Source organism: Lonchura striata, chromosome 14, assembly GCF_046129695.1.
Source record: "Lonchura striata isolate bLonStr1 chromosome 14, bLonStr1.mat, whole genome shotgun sequence".
In the NCBI taxonomy this organism is placed as follows: Eukaryota; Metazoa; Chordata; class Aves; order Passeriformes; family Estrildidae; genus Lonchura; species Lonchura striata.
The window spans coordinates 2,294,957-2,319,592 of NC_134616.1; the positions used below are offsets into that span (position 1 = coordinate 2,294,957).

At 36.4% G+C, this 24,636-nt stretch overlaps 1 protein-coding gene across 4 annotated transcripts in view; it reads right to left on the reverse strand.

Moving 5' to 3' along the window:
- Positions 1 to 217: 217 nt before the first annotated feature.
- Positions 218 to 24,636, reverse strand: part of PCDH11X (protocadherin 11 X-linked) — a 434,383-nt gene continuing 409,964 nt past the window's right edge. For 3 of the 4 annotated variants that reach the window (XM_077786474.1, XM_077786472.1, XM_077786473.1), the window contains one exon: positions 218 to 5,004. In XM_077786474.1, the coding sequence (XP_077642600.1) occupies positions 4,613 to 5,004 (392 nt within the window). In that variant the 3' untranslated portion in view covers positions 218 to 4,612. The remainder of the gene's footprint in view (positions 5,005 to 24,636) is intronic. The other variant, XM_077786477.1, reaches the window with a different exon arrangement.

Here is a 24,636-nt window from a genome sequence, read left to right on the forward strand (position 1 = left end):
GAATATTTTTATTGCTTACCAGAAACCTCCTACTCAGGTGCATGGAAGCAACTGGAAATAAAGTTAAATTTTCTTGACTTTCTGAAAATTTGGATTGTCCAGTGAAAGGAAATGTGGAAATTTCCCACTTGGAAATGGGAGAAAAGCGTAGCTGGGGGAATACTTTAAAAGAACTTATACTTCAGAAACCCAAAGAAAACAGCACAAAGGAGAAAACTGCTTTCGTGGATCTAGTTTATTAATAAGCATTGTAATTAACAAGACAACATGCTGTACAGAAACCTGAAATAGAACTACTGCAAATTGACTGGACTTTAAATGCTGCTGGACTGTGGTACATGGTGCCCAGCTGCATTATTTGTAGAGTGTGGTTAGGGCTGTTTCAATACACAGACATACACTGCTCACTCTCAGATCCTGTAGTATGCCACAGAGCAGGGAGATTTCCCAGAAATACAAACTCAAATATTTACAAGAAATTGTCAATCTCTTTCTTCACTAGGGATAACATAAGTTATACACAATTTTTCTATGTATACCAAACAAAATCTTTGCCTTCAACTTTATTTTGTGTCTGCACAAACCAATTCCTTCCCATTTATTTACCCAGCTAAATCAGGGTAGTAAACTGCAGTGTGATCATTTAATTGCTTAGAATTGATTAGGGTTCGGTACTCAACCTGCAAAAGGAAAACATGAGACACCAAATAAAGCCAAGCTTAAATTTTCCAACTTTAAAACCTCAGCTTGAACTGGGAATGGAAAACTGGGAACGGGAACTGGGAATGGGAAACTGGGAATGGGGGTGGGAACTGGGTAACTAGGAATGAGAAACCAGGAATAGGAAACTGGGAATGGAAATAGAAACTCTGAATGGGATACTGGGAATGGGAAACTGGGAAACAGGTAACTGGGAATTGGGTATCTAGGAATGGGAAACTGGGAATGGGGCTCCAACAACCTTGAGCTAATCAACCATTAGCAGTGGAAATATTTAGGCTGGGCCGTGCTGGGAGCAGGGGGATAGTGGTGGCTTTGGGCTCCCCATGGATTGCAGCTGCCTCGGGGTACAACAGAGCCAAATTTCCCTTCCCTGATGAAAATCCTGGGCAGATCTGGGGATGCCAAGGCTCGGCTCTGCTCCAGGCTGGGCTCAGCACCACAGGACTGATGCTGTGTCGAGCTGCCATTCATAAACCCCAGGTCCTATTAGCACGGGCTCACTGCCATGCTAATTAGCTAAATGACCTGCATCGGGCCAGCTCCCACCCTCCAGAGCAGGTGCTCTGCTGCCTGGTCAGGCACACATGCTTAATTATTCTTTAGAATTAAGTTACACTTCAGAATGCAGCACAGCTCAGGAAAACAAAGAAACAGCATCTTTTACTTCAAACAGTTTTGACTCGATTCTTTCTTTTAACAGCTTTTGTTTTGTTTGTTTATTTTAGCATTGGCTGCTTTACGATGTGGAAATAATCCTTCTTGCAATACTCAGGAGTGCAACAAGCATGGAGGGGGAATAATCTAGACTCGCCTGTGTGACACATCACTTTGAAGGCAAAGGTTTTCCTTTATTGTTACACAAATCTAATCATGTAACTAGCATTTTACTGTATATTGTATATAGAATTGTTTTCTCCACAAATTCACACAAGTAAGATAAAATAAGTTAAATGACTAAAAAAAGAAAAAAAAATACACAAAAATATACAGTCTATGTACTAGATAAATTATTTATATATATGGCAAGATGTGTAACGAGTCTCTAGTAACATTATTCCTCTGGATACTGACATGCCGCTCAGAAAAATGTTGCCTCAAATGTGTATTTTTTTATTTTAGAGATATAATTTATAAAAATGAGGGAACAATTTATCTCCTGGTAGAATGTGTATTTAGAAGTAATTGTTCTGTATCTTGTTGACTGAATTTTAGAATACCAAACACATTTCCATGGATATAATGTTTAATACTTATAATCAGACTCATTTTTATAATGCTTTTTGTTTAAATTATTTTTTATTGTTGTTTGGTTTGGATGGTTTTTGTTTGTTTATTTTTAAAGGAAGGCGGAAGGTCAAGTGCTTCTCTTCCTTAGGGAAAAAAACCTAAAGTAACCCCATAATATTTAAATTAAGTGAAGCTTTTTGGGTTCTTTTCCCTATCAATGAAAAAAAAAAACCCCACTAATTCTGAGTCCCTCACCTTTTCCTCTAAAAATTTCTGCAATTTTCCTAAAATTGTAGAAATTAATTCTTTGCCAGGAAATTTCAGTTACAATTTTCATTCCCCAAAGAACTTTTGCAGGTGAAAAAACAAAAACGAAAAGGAGAGTTTTCAGTTTTCCAATGGAGCTGCCAATTCTGCAAACATTTGGTATAACATAATCTGCAATAAAAACTAAATACCTCTGCCTACAATAGGAGGAATTACTGCCAGCATTATTCTAAATTTGCACAATTAGTATGTTTGGTAAATCTGTGTAAACTACAGATAAGCTCATATTTTTGCATATCCCTGAAAATAACTGCTGAATTCTCTACTCCTGATGTCTCCAAAGCAAACAAAGGCCTTTGTATACATTAGGTATGAATTAATTTGTCAAATTTTTAATTGTCCCAGAACTGGAAATGAGATGTGTCAGTACCCAAAGGATTATGATTTTTTTTTCCAGGATTTACATGCAACTGGAAGCCAGTGTGCCACATCTTTTCTAAACATTATTGAAACCTACTTAAAAAAAGAAAAGGCAAAAGAAGTACACCATTAGATAATCTGATGTCCATTAATTAAACCCTATCAGTAGGTTAAAAGTGAAGCTTTTTTAAAATTTTTATTTAGCACATAAAATCTAAATGTGTTTGAATAGATTTACAGTGGGGACAGCGATATATAAAGCTACTTATACCTGCTGGGCACATAAGAGAAGCTCTTTTAGCATTCATTGGAAACCCTCAACAACTTGAACTTCTGTAAATTTTACAAGCAGCTAATAATACAGCATTTTTACACACAGTTTTGTTTATAAATTACAGATTTAAGTTACATTATGAAGCCTACATAGAGTTCTACCCATAGGAAATATTCACACACTGTTTTTCCCCTCCATACAGCTTCGATTGTCTCACTTAATGTAGCAATAAAACAAAAAAGTTATGCATTTTCTTAAAGGAAAAATTTCTTGGTATGTACATACTGCAAATGATGAAATGGCTACGGACCAACAAAGTACTAGAAGGAAATACTAGAGAAAATATGTTTTTTTCATCCAAGAAAGGAATCTGCTTTTCATCCACTCTGGAATTTACCAAGAGAATATATTCTCCAGTACACAGAACATTGAAAAACAAATCCTTCTTCTTTAAAGACAATCATCTTGAGAGTTTTTCAAATAATATATTAGGGTTTGCTTATATTAATCCATCTTCCATTACCTAGGTCCTTCTTTCTTTGCTGAGCACTATCAGTCATCCTCTAACAACTAATCCACAATGACAAATACTTCGTTATCTAACAGGTTTGTGATGAAGTAACTAATATGACAGTTAAACTTTTACTGGATACTTACAACAGGTGAATATAGCTGTAAAAAAAAGCCGTACACATCACTATTAAATATTCTTTATAACACTGGTAGCTTGCCTCTACAACATCACTTCAGCCAAAAAAACTACCCCACTTCCTACTGTTTTCAGCAGTGCCCATGTAATTTTCAACTAACAGGAACAGTAGCCAAGCAAGCTATTCAAGATGAAAAAAAAAAAGAAAAAAAAAAAGAGAGAGAAAAATAGACTTATGGCTTAAAAAACATAATAAGTATAATATTGTTCCTTTAATTATTATAGAAAGGAAAATCTTGGAAATGAAAAAGAGTTGTTTGTTATTTGTTTCCATTTTTGATCTTGGATATCCTCTCATTGTCACGTTTACTTCACACAGAAAAGCCTAGCTGAGAGCTTTCCATTTTATCGATTGCATTCTTTCAAAGAATAAATACCTGTACATTGAGCCAATAAAAATTAAAATAAAAATCAGTTGTCATGTACATTCTTCTTCTTAATTATATAAAAGATAAATTTTGGTGGGAAAATGTACCATCCTTCTGAAGAATTAGATTTTAGGATTTTATTAATTCTATTATGTCAAGCGATCAAATGAGAAATTGCTCACTTGATCTCTAATGCTAAGCAAATGGAAGATGAAATCTATGAATATGCTATAAATTATAACAACAAAGAAAAATTTGAGTAAGCTATTTTTAGACTGCAATATTCCCCAAACTGTACTAAGGAATTGCTTTCAAATGGAGAAAGAAGTGCTGGCAGATATTTGCACTACATGGCCCACGTAAGAAAATGAACAGGAATTTGTTCTTATGATTGTTTCTGGGTTGTGGGTTCTCTTCCCCATTTTCTGGATTTTACCAAGAACTACAGTAAACACCTTTCGACCAGGTCCTAAGGATTTTGATTTTCCGTTTCAGCTTTAGGATTCTATATACACAAATATTCACAAGCCTAACGAGTTTGTGTGCGCCCGAGGAGCGGCGCTAGGCCGTGCCTATACACAGTCCCACGTAAAGCCTGGAATTGGGGATTTGTCAGCTTTGCATTCACAGCTGGTGCTCGTGTACAAACGTGGCGCTGCTGCCAGCCCCCGGCGCCGCGTGGGCCGCGGCGAAGTTTGCCAGGGGGATGACCTTGACGGGATCCTCGCCGGCGCAATGTCTTTCGCAGGTGTTGTAGAACTGGGGCCTGGGCCCTCCCTGGCCTTTGTCACTGTCGTCCTTTGGCAGGGGCCTCCCGAGGGTGTGACGTCCCTCGGGTCTGGCTCCTCGGCCCCAGCCTTGCTGGAAGCCAAAGGATGGCAAGGAGGCGTTGGGCTGCTGGAACTGCGCCAGGGCCGGCGGCATCCAGCAGTTGTCGGAGTGGCCGAGGATGAGGCACTCCTGCGTGCAGTTCTCAGAGGCTTCGGCCAGAGCTTTCTGCAGGTTCACTTCGATAGCTGCGAGGGTGGAAAAACACAAGACGCTGTCAGGAGTGTGAGGAAAGTCTCCCAGAGGGAGTCAAGGTCAACGAAGCAATTCCCACCCTACAATGATGGCCACAGTTGGGAAGAAAAGGCCTCCTCAACAAACGATCCTCATCCTACAATGATGGCCACATTTTGGAAGGAAAAGGCCTCCTCAAGAAAGAAATCCCCGTCCTACAGTGATAGAGACATTTTGGGAGGAAAAGGCTTTAACAAAGCAATCCATGTCCTACAATGATGGCCACATTTTGGAAGGAAAATGTCTCCTCAACAAACAATCCTCATCCTACAATGATGGCCACATTTTGGAATGAAAAGGCCTCCTCAAGAAAGAAATCCCCGTCCTACAATGATGGCCACATTTTGGCAGGAAAATGTCTCCTCAAGAAAGAAATCCCCGTCCTACAATGATGGCCACATTTTGGAAGGAAAAGGCCTCCTCAAGAAAGAAATCCCCGTCCTACAATGATGGCCACATTTTGGGAGGAAAAGGCCTCCTCAACAAAGCAATTCCCATCCTACAATGATGGCCACATATTTGGAGGAAAAGCCTCCAGGTGTAGACCTTCAGTGAAGGTTCAGATGTTGGGGCCCAGTGTTGTCACAGTTCACACCATCATTAAAGCTTTATAATAAACCCTTATACACTTGATTTTCTAGAATCATACAGCTGCTCAGAGTGGAAAACAATTCTAACACCAGTGAGTTAAAACATTAACCCAGCACCACCCCTTTCACCACTAAAAAAAACCCCAAGTTCCACATCCACATGCTTTTTGAACATTCCCAGGATGGTGAATCCACCACCTCCCTGAGCAGCCTCTTCCAATGCTTGCTGATCTTTTCAGTGAAGAAATTTTTTTCCTAATGTCCAGTCTAAACCTCCTCTGGCACAACTTGACCATGTCCTCTGGACCAGTCACTCACCTAAAATATATTTTCACTCCTTGCAATTTTCATTTCTGTAATAATGCTAAAATCTTTATAAAAATGTAATGCCATTAATCTAGATATATGCATAGAACTATTTGAAAGAAAAGAACTTTGGTTTTTTTAATATTCCCTTAAAACTGGATTTCTTATTGTTTTCCTTTGCTTAAGGCAAAAAAAAACCCTAAATTGGGCACTTGCCAAAGATGGCCCATTGGACTGAAAGATGCACTCAAGAGTTATAAGAATGAAATAGCGTAACAGCTATTTTAAAGAGAATTGATTTCTCCATGCATTCAATACTGGTCACCTTGAAAAATCAAAGAGTACCAGCAAAAGCAGATGTAACCTCTATATTTTGCTAGTAATCAAACCAGATTTGATCAGTAGATGCAAGGTTTGTGTCCTTGAAAAAGGATTACAAAATATTTTAATTTGTTCCAAGGCAAAGTGTACTACTAAATCTGAAAGATGTTCATTTGTAATACATAAATATTCTTGATCTGTTTCATTTAAATTGGGGCTTTACCATGGTAGGTAAATTAAAAATTAATGGAATTAAATTTCTATACATGATTCCTCAAAATAGTTTTAATATTGCAAGTTTTATATTCTCTTCCTGTGTACATGGTTAAATACACCAGAAATGTAGAAGAATATCTGACTGGATATTTCCTTGTGCTTTCTTCATAAAACTTCCCAATTAAAGATACATACATATTTTTAATATGTATGTATATATATATGTATGTATATTTTTAATGAAAATAGCATTTAAAATGGGATTCTGGCTCATAGGCACTGGAGAAGGAATGCCACTAAAATTACTTATGGCAATGGGAGTGCCGGGTAGGAGCCTCCCCCCCTCTGAGCTTTATGTTTAAACAGATGCTGCATTTCTGTTTTAACAAATATTTTGCATGTTGAAATCTGTGTAAAGCTGCAGAGCACAAACACTTATTCCTATGTTACATCTCAATACAAAGGAATTAAGCTTCTCCTTCAGGCACTGAAATATATAATGTTGCTGTCCAAACCAGGATACATTTTTTTTTAAATCTACCATGGTTAAGAAGACAGCTGGTTGCTTGTTATATCACGAATGCTCTACTCTTGATTATTTCTCCTTCAGGATGCTGTACATGTCATTTAGAGGAGTGATTGTTTATAAAAGTTATTTTGTTGTATTGCTGGCATTTCAACATGTCCTCAGTCATTTTGCCTAAGTGTATTTCAGTTTAATCCTGACAAAGCTTTGGTACCTTGCTGTTGCAATACTAATCCAGTTTTTGATGGGCAGTAGGAGACATAAATATAGAAATAATTCAGTAAAGGCAATAATTACTGCAAAAAAGAAAAGTTTCTAGTGGTAGATTAGTCTAATCTTTCTGTGTCCTACTATCTGCTATTAGAGACATAAATTTAAGTATATACAAGTCTTTTAAGCTCTTTAATTATCCAGGTTTGCTTCTATTCTGATGAAGGCAATCCACTGAAATCAGGTACAACCTTGACAGAGTGTGGAGTAATCCCCATTTAGTAGAAAAATGTGTCTTTTTTGCATTAATTAAAAAAAAAAACAAAACTTAAAATGCTATTAATTCAGTTAAAATGTGAAACACACATGTATTTGGAAATAATACTTATTTGTTTTGAGCTCTTCACAGCAAGTTGTTACAACAGTTCTGCTGTACCATTTTTCTCAAACTACAGTGAGAGAGTACACAAAGCTAAAGCAGCAAAAGGAAGCATTTGACAATAAAAATCTAACATTTAACATTGGCCAAGACAACTGTGGAAGAAAAAAGGTCACAGTCTCCACACCATTTCAAAGATAAGGACAGTAATTTTGTGCCATGTGTTGCCAGATTACCTGGAGACTTGGAACATGTTATCATGTTAAGAATAAGAGTATTGTTAAAGTTACAGTCTTGCTTATTCTATTAAGGAAGAGATATTTTAATCTGAGTTTTAGTTTTATCAGAAAAAAACAAAACAAAACAAAACAAAACAAAGCAAAACAAAACCAAAAAAAAAAAAAAAAAACAAAAAACCACAAGAACGAAAACACCAAAGCTTTATAATTATCCTGGATAAAATCGTAAGGTATGAATACAAATTAATTTGGTTTAAAATTGGGGGTCTTTTTATACAAAAGTCTGGCAATGCAGGATTGTTTAGAAGAAACATCTTTGTAGAAGTCATAATCTCTCTTTCAATACTGTTTCAGAGTATGCTTTTCATCAGTACTTATGGTTAATACCATGTAAAATATACAATTTTTCTTAACTTTGAAAAAACCCTTTTCTAAGTCAAACAAACAGCTTTCCCCACCCACAAAGCAAAGATTATTGGAAAATAACTCAAACTAGAACCAACTGCAGGAAAATTTCTGTATGGATATTCTCCCAGCATTACCTTTTTTTTGCCTGTTCTTCCAGGCCATGAAATAGATCTCCTTTTTGTCAAACTCATTCTCTATTTTCCTTACATATCACTCCAGCCACACTCGTGGGAGATGTGAAGCTCAGTGTTCAAGTGGTTGGGTACCAGAGGCTCTGCAAATTGACCAGGGCACCTTCTGGCTGCTGCTCTAAGATTCTTTCTATTTTATTTCTTTGCAAATCATTCTAAATGTGGGTGACAACCAAACATTCAGGAAGTTTCCCTCTCATTCCAAAGCAGTAATGCAGGTGATTATTCTGCATAGTCTGATAAGTAATCAGGGCAAGGAAACACCTCTGACACCTGCCTCTACGCATCAAGGAAGAGAGTTCCAGCTGTCTCTGAATATTTTCAGAAGAAATTATGGTTCTTGCAAGTGAAATTCAGTGTCTGGTACCTTCTCACACAAGACATGACAGGTTTATAAATGGAAATAGGAGTTTTCATATTCCCCACATATTATGAATAAAGAGTACATTCCATTGAACTCTTAGCAGTCTTACTAATTTACTTCACTGAGTTATAAACCCTCAATTTTAGATATTTTTCCATACTACATGAAGACTTTTCAAACATGACATACAAATAATACAAAAGAGAATTTTTAATTCTTGTAATAGATCATACTCATTCATATGTGAGTTTACCACTTTGATTTGAACTCCAGGTTGTTTTAGGAATGCCTTTTTTTTTTTTAATTGTCTGCAGAACTAAAAACATTTTTTAAAAAGTGTCTGCCAGCTCTTAAGAAATGTTTAGATCAGAACTGTCAAATATAACTAAAAGCACAACAGTTAAAAGACTTTCTGCATTGTTCCACAGTCTCATCATTTATAGCTCAAAACAGTTTTCAAGAATATTTACCTTCACTCATAAAAATTTGGAATTTCTGCCTTGCCAGATAGCTATCCTTCAACATAAGCAAATACAAAAAATACCTAACAAAAGGTATGTTTGTTTGTTTTGACCAGAGACTTCCTATGGCTATAAAGTCTGAGTGGGACTTTAGAGGTACTAAATAAAAATGTTAATTCTCCTCTTTACTTTTTGGAGATGAAAACCGAAGCTCTCAACAGTGCTACTCTCCTCAGTCCATAAAATGTGGCACAATACTTTGGCATTTCCAGCTTAACATCATGTTCCAGTTTTAAGACTGTCTCTCATGGAAAAGTCACAAAGCAAGATAGGTTGTTGGTATGAGTATGTTACCAGCAGTCTCAGAATGTTGAAAATTATAATTATGGAATAATTTAGGTTGGAAAAGACTTGTAAGATCATTGCAGCACATACCTGGTGTATAGACAGAACATTTTCTTTTCTAGCCTTTCCCTCCAGCCTTAAAAGAGACACATACTAACAAAACAGCATCTGGAGAGCTGCTTCTTTTGGTTCTTTCCTCACTCTGCCACGAAATCATCACTTGCACTACAGAATCACAGAGATTAGTCTGGAAAGGACTTTTGGTCTAACCCTCTGCTCATATCTGGATATACTGGTTGAAAAAGAAGAGAATGGCTCTTCCAAAAGGCCAAACTTTCAGAATTGTACCTATTCCTTAAAAGAAAAGCAATCCAAATGCATGTGCTGAAAGGAAGATGTGGTTCTCTAAGTGTTGGACAATCCAGAACATGAGCTCCTGGAGAAGCCTTAAAAGATCTCCACCTTTACCCACATGTAGCAATGATCAAAAGACATTTGTAAATGCATTCATTAGCAAAGTACTCAGATTCATTAGAAGTTCAGAAACCACCAGACTGAACTATACCAATGCAAATTTAGGGGCATAGAAACAGTGCAAAGAAAATTTCCAAACCAATTAGAAGAAAAAAAAAAAAAGGGAGAAAAACCTTAAACCACAGAAAACAGAGTGCTTGAATCTTAAAGCCATGTAGCTGAAGTCTTAATGAAAATCCAGTTTTGAATCTGACACATTTTGGATGCAAACCATCCAGTGTTACATTTAGAGCACTCTTGTTTCATAATAAAGCAAGCAACAATTAGCAAGCAATTAAGCAAATTGCCCATAATTATGCCATTGCTGAGCTATTTTTCATATTTTCACAACACAGCACATATATGAATACATGGCTGGCAGTGCCAACACGGTTCTATCAGCATCCAGAAGTGCCTCTCGTTTACTGAAGCGTTTCACGTTAAGCAGCTCCCAGTGCACCTCCAGCACTCTCTGCTCAGCAGGAACCCACCAGAGTGATGGAGATGACAACCCCAACTCCTCCTCTCAGCCAGCAGCTCCTAAGGAATAGGTCAGGCCCCCACATCACGTCGTGCCCATGTGTATTTTCTAAATGTGGTACTAAATCTGAGCAGGAATCCAAGCGTAATGTGGGGAAATGATCATCTGGAATTACCCTGGTGACCAAAAGTGGCCACTTGAGTAACATCATTTAGAGGTCTCCACCATATGAGGAGAACAGAAATGTCATTAACAATAAAAAAGGGAGGGGGGAATAATAGTTAGTGTAAACTGGGTTACTTTAATAAGGTCAGGAGGAAGAAGCTTGGATGTAGAAACCCTAAATGAGTGCTGCTATAATATACTCTAGCTTTTTGGTTTAATAATAAAATGCCTTTGGGAGGAGCTCCTTATGAATATTTTATTTCCTGTACATGTCTCAATAAATTAAAAACCCAAAAGAGTTACTTAAATTCTAGCCTTGAAACCTTTTTATTCAAAGAACAAGTAGGACACACCACTCTCTAATTTTCAGCTGCGTGTAGAGAGCTTGATTTGCTTGTGAGAAATCAGAGGAAGATTGATCCTCCAGATGTTCTGACTGAGGAATCAACAGGCATGAGGGAAATCACATCTACCTGTGCTACCGGATCTTGCTGGGCAGCTTGCAAAAATCAGCTCAGCTTCCATTCCAATGAGCACAGTTTATATCCTAACAGCCATGGTTTTAATTTGAATTTAATCAGAAAGAAATACTTCTCATGAAATCCAAATGATAAGGATGAGTTTTGAGGATTTTGCATCTGAATTCAACAAGTCAAGCAAACATTATTAAAGATGTCCAAAGAAAGTTGGTGAGGGAGAGAAGAAATGGAGGAAGTGTCAGGGCAAGAGAGAAGAGAGTCAGCCTCTGGTAATTCCTGTCTCATTAACCACTCTTGTGAAGTGAATATTTCCCTCACCAACAACAGCCCCCAAATAAAGCACATTAATCTTTCATTTGGTTACCTCATTGTTATTCTGACTAGAACCTCAATCTTGTATTAATCATAACCAAGATATGGTCTAAAGGCAATGTTCCTGTGAAAAGTTCAGCTTCAATAATTACTGTTTTCCACAGAAAGAGATTTCAGAGAAAAAGAAGAAGGAAAAAAAAACACAACAAAACCAAGCCCCCAAACCTTCTGCAAACTCTTTTTTAAAATGAACATGGGTGTGACAGAGTACATGGCAGTGACCCTTACTTCTCTAACAGTTCAATTGAATGCATCTTTTATGTCCATGTTTTGCTCATATTTATGAGAAAAAATGGTCATTTGCAAAGGCTTAATGTTTCCTGGCCTATAAAGTATATATTGAGTTTTCAATGAGAATTTTAACTATAACTAGTAAAGTATAATGACCATCTAAAATGGATAACCTAAAATCTAATATATTGATTACAATACTGGCTAATACAATGTGCTTTATTTAATATTTAATTAACTGCTTCCCATTTGTACTGAACCTTCTTAATTATTAATACATGGTTTATTATTTAACATGGAATATAAATTCAAATTCAAATCAATTAAACAAGGTGAAACTACATAGTGAGAAATGGTTTATCCTCCAGCAATAACCTTCGACCTGGAAACATAGTAAAGAGTGAAATTAGCATTTTTGCCCCCATACTTGCAAAGATTATGCATTTTAAGTGATACATATTAAGCTCCGCTACTGATGTAAAATTCCTGTAATAAACACATCATCCTACAAAAATATGCAGAATAAAAAAGAGCTTAAAAAAGACCTTCAATTTCCAGAGGAACCATTTAAACAGATTATAATATATATCTATATATATGTTTTTCAGATTTAAGTTTCAAATAAAATTATGTGTGTCCATGAAGGAAAGGCAGCTTATTAATTTTACTGAAAGTCACTAAATATCCCAAAAGAGTGAAGATTCATAAAGAGAACCAAGAATCACCATGCAATCTACATAAACCCATTTTGCTGTGGAAACAGAAAAAAATACATTTCAAAAGCTTAGGCTGTGTAATCAAAAAAATCAGATACATCAATCAAAAATTCCTGCTCAGTTCTGTTCACACACAGCAGCTCCTTCAAGGGAAAAACCCCTCAAATGTCTGTGTCTGCAACCTCTGGGTGCATCTCCATGCCAAATGGGGCTCTGCCTTCCTTGGTATTGGCTTTAGAGTAAAAAATAACTAATAAAAAATACAGTAAAAAATAAACAAAAGTTCGATGGAAAGTAGAATGCTAAAAAAACCCTTTTAAATTAAGTAATTGAACAACTGTGGGCAATTGGTCACAGTTCAGACACTTAAATGAAACATTAATTTTCAAAAGGGAGTCATAAAATGCCCAAATGCTCAGTGAGCTAGTAAAGATACATCTCCAGTGGTATATATAAAAGATAGCCAGTAAAAGTTGTACTGAATTATGTTTTCATCAGATATACACAAACAGAAATTGAAAGTCAAAGACCACTAGAGCAGCAACTAAAACAAACCTACACCAGTCTAAAAATATTCTGTACCTTTTGTGGTGACTCCAATTGCATTTCAAGGGGAAAAAAAACAAACAAACTATATTTCTTTATTAGAATATTAGCAAGAAATTTTTCTACTGTGAATACCCTATTTATTTTCAAATACTTCCAAACATTTTTACAATAATTACATATGTAATTATTACCTATGTACCTATTAGATATGCTTTTTTAAGTGCTGATAGCTATTGCATTTTATTGGCTATCAACAATATTAATTAATTCCAACTGAATATATAAATAAAGCTTTCTGAGAGTTTTTTGACAAAACAATTTTCCCATCAAAATGTAGTTTCGAAATTCAAATGCTTGTGACAGTGTTGATTCACATTACATTTAGGAGTATAAATTGTGGTAACTGTTAGCTTCCATCTTCCCAATTCAATTAATTTTCACTTCTTTCTTTAAAATATGAGGATCCTTCATATTATGGAGAAATGGCATTATTGAATGGAAATGTTCTCATTTCTCCAAAGCTGTCCCTCAGATTTTATATTTCATGATAAATATCAGTTCAGGTTATGATTCTGAGAAACAGCACTGCTTATATTCCATGGCATCTGCAGCACAGCCTAACAATAATCACAGCTATTCCCCTTTTCTGAATTCCCTGCAACGCCCCTGCCACTACTGCACTACCTTATGCACCACCTCAAAACTTTAAAATCCCTAGTTATGAGTTATTAGGATAAATATTTCAGGGTAAGAGGCCGTGTTTTTTAATTCCCTTAAAGCAGCATGCTGGCTCTGTTGTGTTTTTAAGATTCCCAACCAACAACCTTGCGGAAGGACAGGCTGGAGGAGTAACACTCCTCAAGAGGACACTCTTGTCCATATGGCTGCAGCTCAGGAGGGTTTTCCTCTTGGAGAACCCTCTCAAGCACATCCTCCTCGATGGCTACACAGCAGCTTCCATCCCATTTTTCACAGCAGTTTTCTGTCAAGACCACTTTGTCAATCTGCCACCAACAACCCTCAGTGGGCCCACGGAGCTACTCATCCCTTTGACAAAGGCTCCAAAAAGTGTGAACACATGGAAAGGGCCATGTTTGATTAACAACCTTGTGATTGCTGTAAAAATGAAATTTGAAAGGTAATAATTACATTTGTAATTACTTAGGTCTAAATCTCTTATGTTTCCTACTCCCTGTATTTCTGGGCAGCTGGAGCAATGACTCATTAATAATAATAAAGTCATCTAACCCTGCAGGCACATTACAAGGGGAAAGATGTCATTTGTCACCAACACAAATAGAACAATCACTGAAGGATACAGCAAGACCACTATTTCATATTTATTGCAAATGATAAAAGGGACATTTTGCACTCATTCTCACCATGACATCCCAATCTGCTTTTTAATTATCAGCAAACATAAGGGGACAGCATACAACATATGAGGGCCTACTAATAATGCATTGTCCTGTGGTGACATTTCCATAATCACTTTAAATCTACCCTATACATATGTACTAGTTAAAGCGTTCAGCTCTTGAAATCATACCCCCTAGTAAGGAATGAATTATCCTCTGCAGACTGAGCACACAGAAATAGCCCTTCTGCAGAGTTTGAGGGTCTGAGAGCTGACATGTGCCTTGCTATTACTTTAAGTGATAAGCTTTGGCAGTCTGTGGCACTTATGGTCGAGCACAGTGTGACTTAAAAAATAAATGCAATTGTATTTTTAGGCCGTGTACTTTGCAGTTGTAAATCTCACTGGCAATAGTTTAGACAAGGACTTCTGCAAGTCACTTAATTTTCCAGCGCTTTTCAGTGTTGTGTTCTTTGCTTCCTCAAGAACTCTGCAAGAAGAACTCTGTCTTAGATTACACAAATATCTTTTTACATGGGGAACTCAAGCAAGTTACTCAGAATTTACTGGATTTTTAAAAAGTATTACTGACAATACTCCCTGTCTATGAAATAAACTTCTAAGGAAAAGACTATTCTTTCCCTTTACCATTCTATTCAGAGACATGGAGCTTTGAGGAAAAAATAATGAAGAGAAATTTCTCCTATGGTATTACCATGAAAGCAAACAAAAGGAAGTTGCAGGTAAATAATCTGAGTTTAAACTCCATTAAGCTAAAATTCCTTGCTTTGCTTATTCATCAGTACTTATCAAACCATCAGGCATGTATGAGGACCAGAGAACAAACTTAACGACATGAAGTTATAAACTGTTACAGTGTGTGTTAGAAGGCAGGTAAGCAAGCCTCCTAAACCTGTCTATTTTCTCCAGGTACTACAACAATCTATAGACAGACATGCTTTCAAAAACTTTAGTGTTAAGAAACAAGACACATCAGGAGAGAGTCAAGTGCACAAAGTAAAATTCATATTTACACTGTTAAGATAGTGACAACACAGAAAAGCTTGTATGTAGAGTGAAATGTTTTGTCAAATTGAAAAATGGAAATAAAATGAACACTACAATTTTCACATCAATTTGAGGTAAAATGTTTTGAATTACAGTCATTTTAATCTTGTTTTATAAAGAAAATGACTGCAAATGGGTGATAATTTAAAACAGCATAATCCAAACTTCATTGTGCTCCAGTCAGGCATTGGAGTGTGGCTCTGAGTGATTTGGAGCAATCTTTGCACATTAGCTCAGAGCCTCATTCCGAGCAGGCACTTGAACAAGAAAAAGGATTCCTGAAATCTACAGCTTCCATCATTTACCTGAGAGTCCAAAATCACTGACTGAGATGGCTCCAGCCTCCCAACTGGGCCTTTACAGGCATTGCTGGCACCTCCAGAAATTTGGGCAGCATCCTGATGAGGCAATACTGTCACAGTTACCAGCTCTTGAACATTCCCTTGTTCCCAGTGCTCCACTGCAGCTTTGCTCTTTGATTAGAAATTCCTCATCTCACTCAGATTAGCCTTCTCCAACTATTACATTTTTTGGCATATATATATATGAAAAATATATATTCTATATTATACATACATACATATATTATATATTTATATATATAATACATATTATATATATCTATATTTATATATATATTCTTCAAACTAATTTTCAATTAAAATACTGGAATTTTAGCTAGAAGGGTTATTAAACTTGTAAGGTTTTTTTTGTTTGATTTTTTTTTAAAAAGATGATTCTATCAGCCCCTGGACAATTGACAAGTGATGGGAATAATTTAGGCCAGATCAACACTCGACACAATTCTTTACAGAACATTTTCTCCTAGCATGGATAATTTTAAAAAGGCATTGTTAGGAAACAGTGATAGCTGTGATTATTCTGGAAGATTTTAGTGTCAGTAAGATCAGCCAAGAGAAGGAATCTGAGCAGCTGCTGACAGCATCCTGTCAGCCCTTTGCAACAGCTGTCAGGAAAGGTCCTGTGGCTGCAACCATCAGCACTATGATGCTTGAAAACAGGGTAGTGGTTGATTATTATTATTATTATTATTATTATTATTATTATTATTATTATTATTGTTTGTTGTTGTTGTTGTTGTTATTTATTATTATTATTATTAATATTATTATTAATTACTTGGTGCACAAAAAATATAAAACTGTGGAAGAGTTAAGTTAAACTTCACAAGGTATCCAATTGTTCATGAAATTAGACTTCATTACTTCAAAGATGGAAATATTTTAAAATGGAAATAAACACATTAGTTGGCCTTTAAATTATGCTTTCATAAACTCAATTATATAAACACCTTCTTATAACCACACACTGTCTATGTGTGTCTATGTAATGATTATGAAGAGAGATATAAATTTATTGACCTTCAAATTTCAGAGAGGAGGTGTCAAGTTTTGACTCAACTCTCCTTATATTCATATTTTTATACATTGAACCATAGCTGTCTTTGCAAAAAATGTAATGTTCAGTGCTGTTTGATAAGGTTTGGCATCAACATGCCGATGCTAATAAAAGCCTAACATATATTATTTAACAAGGTAAAAACTAGCAATCAGACTTGTCAGAGAACTTGTCACCTCCTTTAGTATGTGAGCCTCAAGCAGCCATTTCTCTACTGCACAGGACAGAGGCTCCCTTAGGTTCAGATTTAAGAAAAAATCTTTTTTTTTCTTACAAAGTCACTAAAGCTCAGCACCCAGCTCTTTTGAAAGTCTGTTTCAAACCAGTTTTGAAATCCTGGTCAGGGCAGGCACACATTGAAGGGAACCAAATAAATCCCAGCAGTTCTTGCTGGGAGTGAAAGTTCTTGAACTAACCTAATCCTAGTTCATAAGAGCAAACCCACAAAATCCCATCATTTATGTTGATTTTTTTCCTTAAATTCTACAGAAAGGATGTTTTAAGTCCAGGTTAAGTGCTGCTCTGGCAGATGCCATATAGAAAGCTGTCACCACTTTTGGCACAGATTTCTTTTTGAGAGGATCCAAACCTGAATTTCTGAAGCTGATGTTCCTCAGGCTTCAGCAAACTGCATTTCACAACCACCTTTCCTACAGCTCCTGTGGATGGCAGGAGGAGTTCGAGCTCAGTCTGTGCTCCAAAGGGCAGCTTTAAATCTTTCTAAGTTTTTTAATTAACCATAGGATATAAAAGGACTTAAATGAAAAGCTACCAGTCAATTGCTGACTAAGTGTTCAACAGCCTGTTATTGAACCTATTTCATCTATTTATTCCTTAATTCACCCATAGTCTAGAGATGTCATTAATATGCTCAAAGTTAATTTATTATCCTCTATTGCTTCTATTCATGCCCATGTTAACAGAATAAATTCATCACAAATGATCAGACTTGAAAAGGCAGATTTGGATTCTGACAGAGAATAATTTATCATGGCTGGGAAAAAGCCTCCCACTGACTGGGCTGCTGGAATGCTGGGAGATGAAACAGGAATGATGGCAGAACTTGTGCAGAAAAGGACATGAAACTCCTGGGAAAAAAAAACAAACAAATAATAAACCCCTGACTCCAACTCCCCAAATAGGAAAGCTTCTGACACGGAGTATTTTTCTCATTTTTCCACTCACAGGTCCTTTCTCTTACCCCTTTCTCTTACCCTCTGTGCTGTCCTGAGGCAGAAAGAGTCCTTAGGGCTCTGCTGGCCCTGGCTTGCACACCCCAAGAGGGGCACAGGGAGTGCCAGGGACACCCAGAGCTCTGCAGAAATGGTCCTGGGCTCTGGGCTGCCCATCAGCACACCCAGGGCCTCACTAAATGCTGCACAGTGCAAATTAAACTGATCTGTTTAATTTGCTATCTGCTGTCATTATCCCCCTGAGAACTGTAGGCTTGGGGTGATCTACTCCTCTGTTACACCACACTTGCTATGTATCTATACATCATCTGAATTACAGAAGCAACTGGATTTAACAGCATTTAGAACGTGTTTGGGGGGCTGTTACAGTAGGAAAAATCAAACATATTTTGTAGCTATAAGTCCATTATCCAGTGGAATTGGAAAGCAGCAAGATGCTGTCGTGAATGTGGCACCACTGTGATTGTAACAGGGGTTTGGAGATTTATTGTAAAGCCCAGAAACACTTGAAATGAACAATTGATCACAGCATCATAGTCAGTGTTATAACTATTATTATTTCAGCCAGTTATTATTTTTTCCCCAGCTTCAGCACAGGGAGAATGCTCTCCTCCACTGGAGTGTGGAGTGGACATGGCCCCTTCTCTATCACACTGTGACTCCATTTATCCATCCCTTCATGGACTTGTCTCCTAATTCTGTACACACCAGAGCCCTTCCCCTGCTCCTGCTCCTGTTACACTGAGTAAATATGTAGCTTCAGGACTTAAGTAACCAAATTTCTCCAGGGAAAAAGTGGGGAAAAAAAACAGTGAGTAGTCCAGACATGTCCAGGAAATAAAAAAAACTCACTCAGTTATGCCTAGATATTTTACAGAGGATCTTATATACTGATATAATGAAAAATATCAGTAAATATGTAGGCTTATCTGGATGACTCCTTCAGAACATCCCAGCTCCCTTTCCTCCCTTTCTTCTATTATATTCCAGAACCCAACTGATTTGTGCTTCCAAATATGCTTCAATCAATATTTGGTGGTGGTTTTTTTTTTTTTGTTTTTTTTTTTTTTTTTTGTTTTTGTTTTTTTTTTCTGATTCAAATACTTATTTATTGTATGAATGCCTTGAATCTAAGGCCTTCAGTGAGGTGAATATAGCAAGTGTCTGATCAGTGCCTGATGTCGCAGTGAAGAATCTCTGTGCTGAAAGGGATCCAGCATTTCCCAGGGAAGCCCTGGAGAGTTTCAAAGTGCCAGCTCTGCAGTATTAATTCAGCTCCCTTGTGTAAATGTGTTTTGATGCAAACTTTAATTAAATTATCATATACTATTTTTCTCATAGGACCCTTGGGCCCAATTCAGAGAGTAAGTAGTTATTCAATATTTCTCTTTATCTACTCTAATCAGCATGTGGCCATACACCTTTTTAATTAATACTTTCAAAGCTTCCTGTTGAATGCAGATTTATTCATTTCCTCATGTACTCTGTTGTTTTCACAGCACAATCAAAAGCTTCAATAACATGAATAATATCCCACCTGCATTATTTGCTTTATTGAAGCCATTTGCATCTGGGAAACTGAGGAATTAAAAAATTGACTAAAAATTATGCAGCCTCCATTATTCCATTATTTCTGGGTGCCCAACTTGAGATAACTTAAACCAGATCTTTACACTCTTGAGCACTGGATATTATATTATATTATATTATATTATATTATATTATATTATATTATATTATATTATATTATATTATATTATATTATATTATATTATATTAATGTTATGTTATGTTATGTTATGTTATGTTTGTTATGTTATGTTATATGTTATTCTATGTTATTATATTATATTAATTTTTCAAAGCATACCTTTTGGAGAAAGGGATGATATCCTTGGTATTAAAAGAAACCCAAATGACAAAACATGATAGCAAAAGTTCAAGTTTCCCCCTCCACCAAAGAGCTGTGTTGCCCATTTCAACAAAATATACTAAATAGCTGTCTTTCATTTTCATTACTAAATCCAACCAAATTATCAAAAAAGCATGAATACACTTAAAATACTCTTCCCATGATGAAGAGCTCATTATTTTAATAAACCACTAAAAATCAGAGAATTTTATGTGCTTTGATGATTTCTTATGGTGCCGAAACTTTCCAAAAGATCTATCTTAAAATTTAGCACTAACTGTAATGCAATAAAATGTAATGATTTCATAAAATTTTACGTGGCAAACCAATTCTAGAAATTCCTCAAAATGCTTCTCGGAATCAAACTTTAATTCATTTTTAAAACGGACTGGACTGTAGCTACAACTGTTCCCACTGTAAAATCTCATTATTTTTATGTAAGTTAAAATAGATTGGCAATGAGACATGTGCACCTCCATCAGTGTTTCTCAGAACTGTGCTGTCATTACCCCTGGCTGATGAGTGCCTTGTTCTGCAGCCTTTTTTTCCCTGGGGGTTTCTGCCATGGGTTGTGTCCTTTTCTCCCTGAGCTCTACAGACAGGCTGCAGCTTCCACTTCCTTCCCTTAGAACTGGGATTGGGGGTCTGGGGTTGGAATAGAAGTGTGTAACATCACAGGGTGAAAACTTAGAGTTTAAGGGTTTAAAATATAGTAATATGTATAAAGCAAGATGGAGGTTTTAGGCTGGCTTCTTCAACTTCTTCTTCTTCTCCACATTCTTCTCCTTCTCCTTCTCCTTCTCCTTCTCCTTCTCCTTCTCCTTCTCCTTCTCCTTCTTCACTTTCTTCTCCATGGGTTTGGTTGGTTTTATATAATTGAATGAAAAAGTCCCCATTGCAGGCCAGAGGTGGTTGGTTATTGTGTTAAGAGTAAAAATAATTGAGGTGTCATTTTTTAATTGTAAAGTTTATCCTTAAAAAGCCTTGTAGAGAGAGAGATGAGGCTCCATTTTTAGTTTCTTAATGAAATGTTGTAGATCTCAGGGTTTGTGAGACTGTGACAGACATAAGAACTAACAAACATCTGAATCCCAACAAGAAATTTAATCTCACAAATTTCAGCAATGCTTGGGAAAAAGCCTCAAGTCATGTAATAAAAACCTCCTGGCTCATAATGAAACTGGAATCTACATCACCGTTTGGCAACAAGGAGAACAGGACAAAAATCTGCTGTTGAACTAGAATTTCTGGGTACTTTAAAAGGATATAATTGTTTAAAACTCTCATAAGTATATTCATGTAGAGAATAGCTTTCATAAATGGTAAATTTAAAAAAAATGCACTTGCTCCTCCTAAATGATGACTTTTCAAATGTCTTTGCCACGTTACTCAAATTCCCAGCTTGTGCCCCTTTTCCCAAGACAGACCCTTCAGGGGAACTAAGAAGCACAAAAAACTGGATTAGAGCTTGGCATTTCATAAGAGTAGAGATTAGATTGATATAATTGTGTAGCAGAGTGTGTAAATGGGCTTGAGGAGGTGTCCAGCTCCCAACAAAAGAGCTTTGCACTTGGCCCCTGCACTTGTGGCAACGTGAAGAATAAGAGCTCTGGAGTGAATGGTCATATTCTCATCTTCCAGAGAAAAGAGGGGGGAAAAAAGCAGATACTAATATCTACCTTTTCATGAAAGAGAAAAGGGAAGAGGTGCACTCCAAAGGAGTTCTGGTCCATCAGGTTTTAATGCCAGGCTTTTCATTCCGAGGTTCCATCTTCACAAGTAACAAGGGGCTGGCCACCCCAGAGGGCAGCTCAGCAAACTGCATTTTCTAATTTGGACTCCAAGTACCTACTAGAAAGTCCATTTGTCCAAAGATTTTTAGATACAGTTACTTCAGAAGTTCCACAGCTCACAGTAAGCACCCTGAATGCAGGCTTCTCTCTCCAGCACAAAAAAAAAAACCCCAAAAAAAAACCTGTTACGAAATGTTCCCAACTAAAACACAACTAAAGTTAGAGCTCATAAGTTTTGCTGGTCCTGCCAACCTGCCTGAAATGGTAATTAAAAGGTGCCAAAAAATGAATATAAAAATTAAAACTAAGTATTAAAAAAGGATTGGCCAGAGCACATATATTCAAATATATATATATATATATATATTCAAATCAAAGCTGGTAATTGCTGTATTCTCATCAATTAATAGGGTGTTACAAGAAACTCTCAAAAAAGAACACAAACATCTGATAGAGCTGAAGAGTACAAATGACTGTGAAATGATGCATTAAAGAAAAATAAAATGTTCTAAGAATTACCTTTAATTTCTATCCTCTGACATATATGAAAAATTCTCTCACTCACCAGACATGCATTGTTCACCACAGATACATTTTTTTTTTCTGATTTATTTTATGCACAGCTCATCATATTACCAAAACATGGATGAAGGAAAACAATTGGTGCTCTGAAGGGCCAGCACAGAAAAAAATTGTATAAATTCAGATTTTTAAAAAGTTGTGATACTTTGAATGGAGTGTGGGAGCTCTCAAGAATATGTTGCTCCTTGTAAAATATTGGTCCAGGATTCTTCATCTTCTGAAGAATAATGGTGGTTTTTTTTTTTTTTTTTTTTTTTTTTTAATTTTAGTTACTGTTTTAGCTTGTCCATCAAAAAGAAATAAAGAAAGGATCAAAAAAGCCACAGTGCGCTTAAAATGGCATGGGGCAAAAAGTTTCAACTTCCTTTAAGCAAAGACTTGATCTTCATATTTTTTCCACTTCATAACAAAGCTGGATAACATGGAGAAATGTTCATTATGTTCTCAAAAGACAAGCTTTTATGAACCTGATAATACTAAAATATTACCTTGCCAAATGGTTCACCATGACCATATAACAGCACATTAAATGCACTACATTGACTTGTTATTTCCATGCTAAATGATCAATATAAAATTACTGAACATGTTCTATGGCTGGTGAAATAAATCTGCTCAGAGCACACCCTTGATTTCCAGTCAGCCAAATCTGGCTGCCATCTGATATATTAGGCCAAAACCAAGAGTCATCTTTATATATATATATATATATATATATATAAATTCAAACTATCCATTCTTCTCTAAAACTGGATCAAAATCTCAAATCCTGAAAGATATTTCAGTTCTGCTTCTGTACATGAATCCCAGTGAGAGTTCCTGCCAAACATTGGGTGGATTTTCTGTCCTGAATCTGGGTGGATAAGCCACAAATCATACTGGGGATGAAGAAATAGGAAGACATTAAAATACCCCTTGAAATAAGTGTTTTTAGTATGGCATGTGGGTTGTTTTCTTTTTTTACAGAAAAATGAGATTATTAACAAAAAGTTTTGTCTTATTTATGTTAATTATCCATTTATCATAATTTTGAGAAGACCAGTAAGTATTTCTGGAATGGTGTTGACAAGATGGAAGAAGAATGGATGAAGGAATAAAAATAAACCCATGCAAAGTGATTGGGATATTTCCTTAGCTAAAATTTACTGATATTTTTATGAAAAATAAAAGGAAAATTCTTTTGCAATATGCAAAAGAATAATTTTTTAGTATTTTGGAGTCTACTTCAAGGTAAGACTTTTTAGACTACTTTTCATAAACCCATCAGAATTGTTAGAGCACCATTTTCATTTCATTTTTACTTCTAAGGAAGAAAAAAATGTCATTTCACAAGGTGATTGATTACAGAATACAAATAGATTTTGGGTCACAAAATCTGCTTGTCTAATTCTGATTGTTTCTTCTTCTTTGCCTTTTTTTCCCTGCTGCCTCTGCCCTCCTCTCCCTCTCCCAAACCAGTGCAGGGCTGGGCCCTTCTGTTTAGTCAGCAGCCAATTACAACTTCTCAGGAGCAGTTTTTCATCCCAAGGCAATTTGGTAATCTTTCACTGATTAATTAAACCCGGGTCTCCAAACAAACTGCTCGAACTGCTGCGTGCAGAGCTTGCATATCTAATCCAGATAACGGGATAAGCAACGTGGCTGTCAAAGTTCACCAAGAAATGAAAACAAGAGCCCTGCGTTCATTCTTCTTTGCAGAGTTTCTAAACAAAGACCAAGTTGTACTTCTAGGTAGAAAATCTAATCTGCATTTAAATAGAATTTCTCCAAATAATAAACAAAAGCCTGAAGCAACAGTTTTACAGCAAGTCTTGCTGCTAGTGTACAGTCTAATCCTTCTATCTCTGTCTGTAATCCCTTCTACCCTTGTATATTAATTTCCTTGCCAGTTTATCAAGGCATCTTGGCAGGGCTCACAGGAGCAGCAGTCACTGCACTGCCTCAACGTTCTCCAAAGCTGAGCCTAAAGCTGCTCAAACTTTGGGTGGTCAGCAGCTCAAGGAAACTCAGATTTATCCAAACAAAGGGAAGTTATTAACCCCGAGAGAGAGAAGAGGGATGGACAGTGGCAACCCCAGAAAAGAAGTTTAGGTTTAAATCACAAGGATGCTAAATGCTGGAGGTTAATCTTAAAAATCTTTTGGCACAGAGAAGTTTTCAGATGCTACCTTGCTACTCAATGTTTTATTCTTATGTTTGA